The sequence below is a fragment of the Gavialis gangeticus genome, unplaced genomic scaffold (assembly GCF_001723915.1).
Source record: "Gavialis gangeticus isolate Ggan-Ray unplaced genomic scaffold, GavGan_comp1, whole genome shotgun sequence".
Taxonomy (NCBI): domain Eukaryota; kingdom Metazoa; phylum Chordata; order Crocodylia; family Gavialidae; genus Gavialis; species Gavialis gangeticus.
In genome coordinates this window covers 108,828,565-108,837,671 of record NW_017729025.1, presented here as the reverse complement: position 1 = coordinate 108,837,671, position 9,107 = coordinate 108,828,565, and the positions used below count along the sequence as shown (strand labels likewise).

General features: G+C 40.1%; 1 protein-coding gene across 1 annotated transcript in view; it reads left to right on the top strand.

Annotated features, from left to right (window-relative positions):
- CUNH11orf74 (chromosome unknown C11orf74 homolog) overlaps positions 1–3,526 on the top strand; it is a 56,039-nt gene extending 52,513 nt beyond the window's left edge. The window contains exon 6 of the mRNA XM_019519377.1: positions 1,864–3,526. Within this exon, the coding sequence (XP_019374922.1) occupies positions 1,864–2,034 (171 nt within the window). The 3' untranslated portion in view covers positions 2,035–3,526. The remainder of the gene's footprint in view (positions 1–1,863) is intronic.
- The last annotated feature ends 5,581 nt before the right edge of the window (positions 3,527–9,107 follow it).

Sequence of the window (9,107 nt, the reverse complement as noted above, 5' to 3'; positions counted from 1 at the left end):
ACTATTTGGAAAGGTACAGGAAAAAACTGTGAGGAGATGGATGAAAGAAAAAGGTGAAAATAGGGGAAAGAGGGAATGAATGTAGCTGTAGTCAAAGGATGAGAGACAGGAGAGTGGAGACAGAAGGAATGAGAAAGGCTGTGAAAAAGTGCAGGGTTTACCTGGGGAGTCACGTGTTAGGCAGGTTATAATGTGTCATAAATCCAATGTCTATATTTAGTAAATGATTTTTGGTATCCAGAAGATTGATCGAATGAAGTTCAGAGGCTTGCCTGTGAAAGGTATTTTGAGGATTAGAATTGAGAGATTGGAGAGAGAGACCCTCTTATCTCTCATCCTTTTTCTACAGCTACATTCAACACCCCCCTCACCTGTCTCTCACCTATTAACCACCTCAGTTTACATTTTAACTGACTGGCTTTCTTGCATACATACTGGCCTCTGGCTGCTTTACCACTCCATTCTGGAAGAGCACAGACCACCTGCAGATGCTTCCTCAGCCTGATGAAAGGCAGAACTGTACCTAAACTCCTGGTGGCCATGGGCAAAATTTTAGTATAGGGTCCCCCTTCACCAGAGATGATAATAATAATAATAATTTTCACCATTTTTGGGCTCCCTTTTTGTCTAGGCCCCCAGGCGGCCACCTGGTTTGCCTATGCCTATGTCTGTGTCCGGCCCTGACGAAGGGTGTTTGTGCCCTAAAGCTTGTTAAGAAGAATTTTTCCAGCTATTTGAGTTGGTCTAATAAAAGATATCAGATTTACCTAAAGAACCTTGTCTGCCTAAGTTTGTGCCAAACTTTTAAGTGCAAGTCTCATTGACTTCAAGGGGATTAATCGCCTGCTTGTAGTTAAGTGTGCTTAAATGTTCTGCTACATAAGGGGGAGTGCTGTCTACTTTGAAGCATGGAGCCCTGGTGACCAAGAAAAAAGCCTCCCTAAATGTTGAACTATATATAGTTGTTGAAAACCTGGAGATATTTAAATTAGTTTGAGAGCTAAATTAGCTAAAGCACTGCAATGATCCTGCTGTGCTTAGGTAGCACGGGAAGATGGAAAAAGTGTCCTAACAAGATGTTCTCATCTGTAATTTCTAGGATGAATGTTTTCTATTTATTGAAAATATTTTATACTATGGTCTCTCTGTAACTCATTAATATGAAACCTTTACTATATTATGATTTATTTATTCTGCTTTTAAGTGTTGTAACTGAAGTCTCTTCTAAACACATTTACAATGAATAACAGTAAAACAATTCACTATAGTATATCTGCTGAGCAAGTATAGAATAATGCAGTAAGACTATTCTCCCATCAAGCCCCCCCAAAATCCCATAGCATGTGGTTGAATGAAACAGATTCATGAATAGATGAAGATTGCTTGTGCTGCTCTATCCCATATAAGCATTCTCATTGCTACAAGATGTGTCCTGGGGAGTGTTTGCTGTTAGTATCTGTTAGGTAGACAGCAGCTGAGACTAACCAAAATCTTACAAATGTGAGAACTATTTTTGAAATTAGCTCTACATAACTTATCTGTATCCCTACAATCCTTCTGCTACAAGTGGTAGAAATGTAATAGATGTATGCAAGGGAGCTTTTTTTGATTCCTTGCCTTGAGCAAAATTTGTTAATGATATTCATTCAGATACAGTATGGTACAAATGGGGCACATTAAATGGTTTAAATTAGGTCAAATTGAATAATTGAATTTATTCTTTTACTTAAAAACAGCTTAATCAGCTTAGAGGGCTGGAGTCTGAAAAAAATAGTTTAATTAAATATTAATTGAAGGTTAATATGTTGAGCTTCATTGTCATCGTTTGCAGCCATTTTATTTATGCATCTTTATTTTTTCCAGTTCCAGCTACTTGGGGATGAAGTTTATCCATTCTCCCTTGATGAAGAATTTGACTATGACAATGTGGCATTGACTCCAAAGTTCTCTGAAGCTGAGATGAAGTCCATGATAGATCTGTCTGAACAGAAGAAAAGGAGAATAGACCTCAAGTCAGTACTATCTGAAGACTGAGTCAGATATGCTTTGCATTGTTTATCTGTGGATTAATGTTTTTTAAGGAGAAAATCTAGGTCCCTCTTCTGTATTCATAGAAGGCTGTTTGGCTGTGGAATCAGGATAGTTCTGTCAGAGAACCTGAGCTATGTTCATACAATCTATGCAGCTGGATGCACCGAAGTAGCTGCTACACATTATTATTTAGATATACTACTATACTGCTTAGGAGTTCCACACATAGTGATAAGCCATCTACAAACGAACAAAAAGATGGTCCCTTTGTTCAAATTGCTTACAATTATAGCATTGCAGCTGCACAGACAACAAAGGAGGATTCCTTTCTCTCTCCTTTCCTTTACATTTATGTATAAAGACTTGCTTATGTCCTCAGTTGGATGCTGAAATTTGGATTTACCCCTAAATGTACATGATTCCTGCATATATCAATTGCTTTTAAATGACTTATTTGGGTCTTTGGCCCCACTTGCAGCTGCTTTGTTCCTGTCACCTAACAGCACAAAACACAACAGTGCCTATAAGGGCAGCCAAGGATTCCCTTGTTGAAACCTGCACTGCTCTAGACTGGAGCTGTCCAACTCCTGAGCAGCTAGGGGCTCTATGCAGTGGGTTCCCCCATCCTGTGAGCCCTCCAGACCTCAGGGCTGTGCCACCCCCAACCCCAAGGGACATGTTGCAGAAGCTGGAGGAGGGAGAGGGATCTCAGATACCAGTGACAGCAGCAGTCAGAGAGATGTGGGGAGTGATGGCTGCAAATTAGACATCCCTCGTCAAGATTATTTTTGTTGAAATTATAGTTCCTTAGGGCCATTATTGGTTGCTGGGAGTCAGAGCAGCTCTCAGGCTATTTCAGCTAACATTTGGTACTACCTTTTCCTTTCAGCCAGCCCCTCCATGGTTTCAGAGTTACCTCAGAGTTTGTTCTGGCAGAGGATTCAGTCTTTAATTTATTTCTCTAACATAAGATTTAAAGGTACAGGATCAATGATTAAATGCAAGGAAGATTTTTAGATTCTCACTGTGGCCTCAATTCCACAGAATAGTAAGTATTCCTGTGCTTTTGGTAAAATTCTTCCTGAAGCTTCTCTGAATTAAATTGGTAAAACTCATATTTTTTGCCAGAAAAATGTCTTCAGAGAAAAGAAACAGGTGGTAGTGATCTCAGCCATTACAGATGCTTGGCTGGCAAGAATTTAGACTGTAAATACTGCTTTATTTTATATTTCTATATTTTTTAATTCAGAAAATTGTTATGAGCTGTTTCACAAGTGGCATATTAGCACCATTTGAAATTCAGCAGCTTCTGGGAAGATGAACGAAAAGTGTAGCTCCCAGGCTAAGTACAGAGAGTCAAAATGCCTGAGGCTGAATTGATTCAATCTTCCTAGGTTACTCTAAATTGCACAGATTGAGCCAATAAGCAAGTGAACAGGCATTCACTTCCAATTCTGGAAACGCAGCCACATGCCTGCAGTGGACCAAGACAGAAGCTGGGGGGTGCTAGAGCATGCCTCCCTGCTGGGGTGGAGCAGAAAGCTTGGGCCAAGGTTAGCTCACCTGCCCTACAAAGGTGGGGAGGGCGGGGAGGGTTCAGGGGATTGCAAAGCAACCTAGGATGTTGAGGGATTGAGTTAACTTGAATTTGGAGGGGATCTGGGACAGAAGTCAATAAACTGATGTAACCTAAATTAGTTAAGTCTGCTCCATCCAGGTTTATATTAAACCAGTTTTGGCCATTTTGAAAGTGGTTTATGTGCACTGAACTTCTGTTATGTTACATATTTGAACTGGTTTCCAGTCACTTATACTGGTTTATGTGTAATTTCTTTCCCTAGCCCCAGTGTCCACAGCCTTTTAGCAGACCTACTAGAACTAGAGGGATGGTTTAATCAGAACACTACCTATGACCCTGAAAGTTTGTTGAACTTGAGATGTTATGAATATCATTTAATCAGAAAACATGTGACAAGATCTAGTCCTTAATTCATCCTATTCTGCAGGACATTCATTTTATTTTGCATCTTATATGGGCCTGCGTATAAAATGGGTGGGTGGGGGTGCTCTTCAAGCTAGATGAAAAGGAATTCTGGACAGGCTGCAATACAGAAAACATTGAATAGAATTGCATCAAACTATGTAAGCCTTAAAAACATTAACTAGAACGTAAGCACAGTGAAGCTGTGGTGAAGAGCTCACCTGTAGTACATAATCCTCTGTTTAACCACAGAAAAACATTGCCCAAAATTTCTTCATCCTTTAGACAGAGAACCACCTTGACTACAAAACAGACCCTTGCAGGTTTGTGGGTGGATTCACTTACTGTGGGTTTTGTTTCAACATTACATCTGTTTTATGGTAGAGAATGTTGCGGCAAGAAAAATTATGGGTCTGTCCTGTTGCCATTAAAGTCAGTAATAATTCTTGCCCAAGGTATTATAATGACCCAGGGGGCCAAAATCAGTGCTGAACTCTCAGTGTATATACTTTTAACTCCATTAATAGATATGGCTTATATTTTAGGGATGAATATAGCTACCCAGTTCCCTTTCTTACAGACAAGTGGTTCTCCTACCAAATGCTCAGAGTACATATTATGTTCCATAAATGTTATTCAGTCTTGTCAGGACATGATTCAGTATAAAAAGAACACATTTCATTGCATGGTTCCCAACAAAAGCTAAAATCTAATGCTAGTCTTATGCTAAATTTAAATCTTTTGCTAAGAAATGGGCAAATCCACTTCTGTTTACACTCTTTGGTGTGCCTACATGTGCATTTAAGCATAACTAAATTTAACACGCATTAAGTGATTTTTGGCAGATGTCTACATGTGTAGGGACCTGGAACTAAAGTTAGTGCACTTGGCACTAATGTTAGTGTACTTGGCTTTAAAGTTATCTAAAGCTGGTGCCAAGTCCCTGCAGCCCTGCTATGTGCCCCTAGTGGCTGGGCAGACCTGGCACTAAGTTAGTGCTGGGTCACATCTACATGTGCATTCATGCGCTATAACTAATCACACCTAACTTTGAGATCTGCATTTGCAGGTATCAAATTTATGCATGATTAGCCTAATTCTGCCGTTTTTAATGCACATTAAGGGTGCACACATGTAGATGCATGTCCATAATGCACATTACATTAGGCTAATGTATATGAACTCGTCTCGTGTAGACACATCCTTTGTGAGTTAACTTTCCCCTTTATGTACAGAGATAAATATGATAATGGAGATGAGGCTCTGTATTTTTGATTTTCTGGTCAGCTCATCTTATTGATCCACTTAGATATGGTTGACTTGTTTATGTACTGCTTTTTTAGTTAGCTGTTGCTATTTTCCTTCCCTTTTTGGTAGCATCTCTCTTAGATATATATTTCATTTATACATTTAATTTTTTTTATTATGAACCACAGGTCATATGTTATATGACTGAAGATATACACAATATACTTATACACATACATTATATTTGATCTAATATATGGGACACACATTATATTGATACATTTGTATATCTATTACTTAATTAGTATTGTTCAACTTGTATAAAAAGGGCTTCGACCTGAAAGGTAGATATATTTTACCCCTGTAATTAGCATTTTCCATAGTATCTTAAACATGTCCACCAGGAACAATTTCCTTTTTATATGTGAGAGGCAAAGATTTCCTAGGCTGGTATGTTTTATTGGCCCACCTGGCCATGTCTTCATGAGATGCTGACTGTGCAGTAGCTCATTACTACTGCTCAATAGTGTTGCATGGCACAAAGCACGATGCAACAATACTGCGCAGTAGTAATGAGCTACTGCGCAGTCAGTGTCGCCTTAAAGCCATCTAGCGATTACTGCTCAGTAACTGTGGTTACTGTGCAGTCATGTAGTACATGTGTATATGAGTACTAAATGACTGCTCAGTAACAACTGTGCAGTTAGCGTCCCGTGTAGACATGACAACTGTGTAGTTGGGTTAGTTAGACAAACTTTTGCATGCAAGACCTTCTTCAGGTCCTTTTATTTGTGACCATTTGTACCCTTCCTCCAGAAAGGTAGTTTTCTTTTCTTCCAGAATGGATTGACCTCTTTGTGACAAAAACCACAAAAGGAACAAGAAATTCATCAAGGTTTTCCTTGGAATTTTCCTCTAAAATATTTCATCAAAGAATGGGGGTTGTTTGCTTCCAAACTGACAAGGATTTTGAATTGCAAAACCCACAGATCTTGTTGGATCCATCAGAAGCCAGAGCTAACTGCAGGGGTGCTTAATGTTTGTAATCTGTGGCTGGGTCCCACTAGGCTCCATACTCCAGTGGAGTCCACAGTGCAAAAAGAGCCAACAACTTACTTCTTTTGGCATTTCCACTAGTGCAGGGACGATGGAAGAATGGTGTGGAGAGACTAATTATCTCTCCCTTCTACCCCAGTGATGGATTCTGAATCCAAGGGAAATATCTTCCTGGCTTCTATGGGACACTTTTATACTTTCTTTTTAATTTGCTCCTGCAGGCAGTGTGGATAATACTGCCTAGTGTTATTCCTTATGGTGGGTGAGGAGGCAGAATAGTTGTTCAGAATGGCACAGTGAAGTAAGGGTAGTTAAGCAATAGGATAAACATAAGGCAATAAAAGGAGATGCAGAATAATCTCTGTCTAAAATAGAGTTCGTATTTTGCATTAGCAATAAGGTAATTTTATCTAATAACTCAGGGTACTCATTTCTATGTTCCTAACAGTATCGAGATGAAGCCATCTCTAGGCTGGCAGGCACTAGACAAGTATTTTAGAGCCACGTGAGGAGAAAGGCCATGAGGCAGTATGTGAAAGAGGATAATTTGATTTTCTGGCCCCAATCAGCTGTTGAAAATTAGCAGGACTTTATTGAGGATCTGGTCCTTTAGGCTCATAGAAAGCAGCTAGGACCCTGATATTTAGCCTTAACTGCCAGCTTACTGAACTAAGCTAATTCTTGATGTAATTGCATGGAATCCAGTGAGATATATTTGACCTGTTATCTTTTTGTGATAACATTTCAAAAAAGAAACAATAAGGGAAAATGTAGAATCTTAAAGTGTTCGATTACCAGTCCCACCTGGAGCCATCTGGGACTGTGGGCCTTGTCACATGTTCACTTGCAACAGTTGCAAATCATTGCAATGGTAGCAACCCATTAAAATTAGTGTATGATAACCCTTTCCTGAAAGGAAACAACTTTGTTTGAATGTCCATTTTCTTGCATTTGAACTACACTTAGTAAGTGTTAAGCTGAACATGTGACACTACCCTGTTTCTCTAACCATGTGTCCACTTCAGACCATTAGCTTTGTTACATTTAACAATGACACCTCAATCCATTTAGGTCAGTTGTTTTCCTAATAAACATAATGTTGTTTATAATGGAGATTAATACACATTTTGAGAGGATAACTTGTAAGTTGTGTTAACAGCTCCTGAGGTGAGGAGAAATGGTGGTAAAACACTAACATACAGTAATAATGTCCATCTTTTTATAAGTTTGTGGTTTTTAAAAAAAAACTTTATCTATGCAAAGATGAGAAAAATATAGGAAAAATGTGAATCTTACACAGACTGTATTTCAAAAAGCCACATCAGCTTTTTCGTGCTTTGAAAAATGATATTTTATTGTAGAGGATGATAATCTGAATTAGTGAAAGACTTTGAAAGGTTCAAAACATGGGGCCAATTTCAAATCTTCCCAATGTAGGAATCAACCTGGAACCAAGGGGCATCTTTACACATGTGGCACTGGGTGCTTTAATTGGCAAGCTGTGCTAAATAAAGGTGTCCACGTGTCATGTGTATCAGTGTCCCCATGCATCCCCGTGCTGAAAAATTGGCGATGGGTCGCTTTGAACTAAAGCTCATTGAACGTGTTTTATTTCAAAGTGTCCCATCGCTATTTTTTCAGTGCAGAGACATGTGATGCAGAAGGCTGCTGAAGCACTTCAATTTCCAAGCTCCAGCAGACTCAGTTAATCAAGTCTGTTCTGATGCACTGGATTTCCAGTGCATTAGACCAGGCTCTGTGCATGTCTGTAGGAGCCCAGGGTACCCAACTGCCTCATGAATGGCACAGCTTGGTTAAACAGCAGCCTGGAGATCAAAATGTCTTCTTGACTAGCAGACTGAAATGTACCCCACTGCCTTTTACATTCATTTTTAACAGCAGGTTACTGAAAGCCAACCATGGAATGAATCAGTTCAGTTTCACTTGCCAGGGGGAATCTGTATAAGGGACTTCTACTTTCTTCAGATTGCTTCAAAAAGATTCCTACATCTCAGTGGGGGTGTTTGCTTCCATTGGTCAAAAGCCACCTGCAAAAGGTTAGCCACTGCTGCTCTTACAGCTTTGAAGCTATAGGACTGGATTCAGAATGGCAACCAGAGGTATACCAGGGCAGCTCTGTGCCTGGGGGGAGTTGAGGGGAAGGGGAGGGGGGCACAGCTAACCACCAGCTGTGGCAGCAGCTGTTTTTACAAACCCAAAAAGAAGTGGAGACCTAGTTGCCTCGCCTCAGTTATGCTACTGGTGGCAGCTGAGTGGGGCAAAGCCTCACTTGACTCCATCTCAGAAGACCTTTCCCCAGCTATATTTGCACCGGCTGTGTATTGTGCTGTGTTCACCAATCACGAAAGTTCAGAGAGTTCAGGTCTTGCATTAAAGATGAGGAACCCCTTGATGAGGATTTGTGTCAGCCTGACAAAATGAGTTCCCTGCACCACAGAGATCAGCTCTCATGATAACTAAGGGCATTCCCACTGCTACCTGCTTTCTTGTGGGGAACTGTCAGTTAAAACAGGTGGGTGTGAGGTGCCACATGTGTCTTGGTAGTTTCTCTTGAAGGGACTTTGTCTTTTTCACTGATTGGCTGGTAGCCTTGGCTAGTCCCTGGCATTTGAAATTCTGCCAGGTGTTAAATGCCTGCCTCTCTGTTATGAAAGCCAAAAAGAGGCCTTTTTCTCTTAAATGGCATTAAGTTCTGAAGCTCCATGAAACATCGTGTGTTGGGTAAATTTGCAATTCTTGGTTGCTCCAGCTGACATCTTCTTTTGTGTTG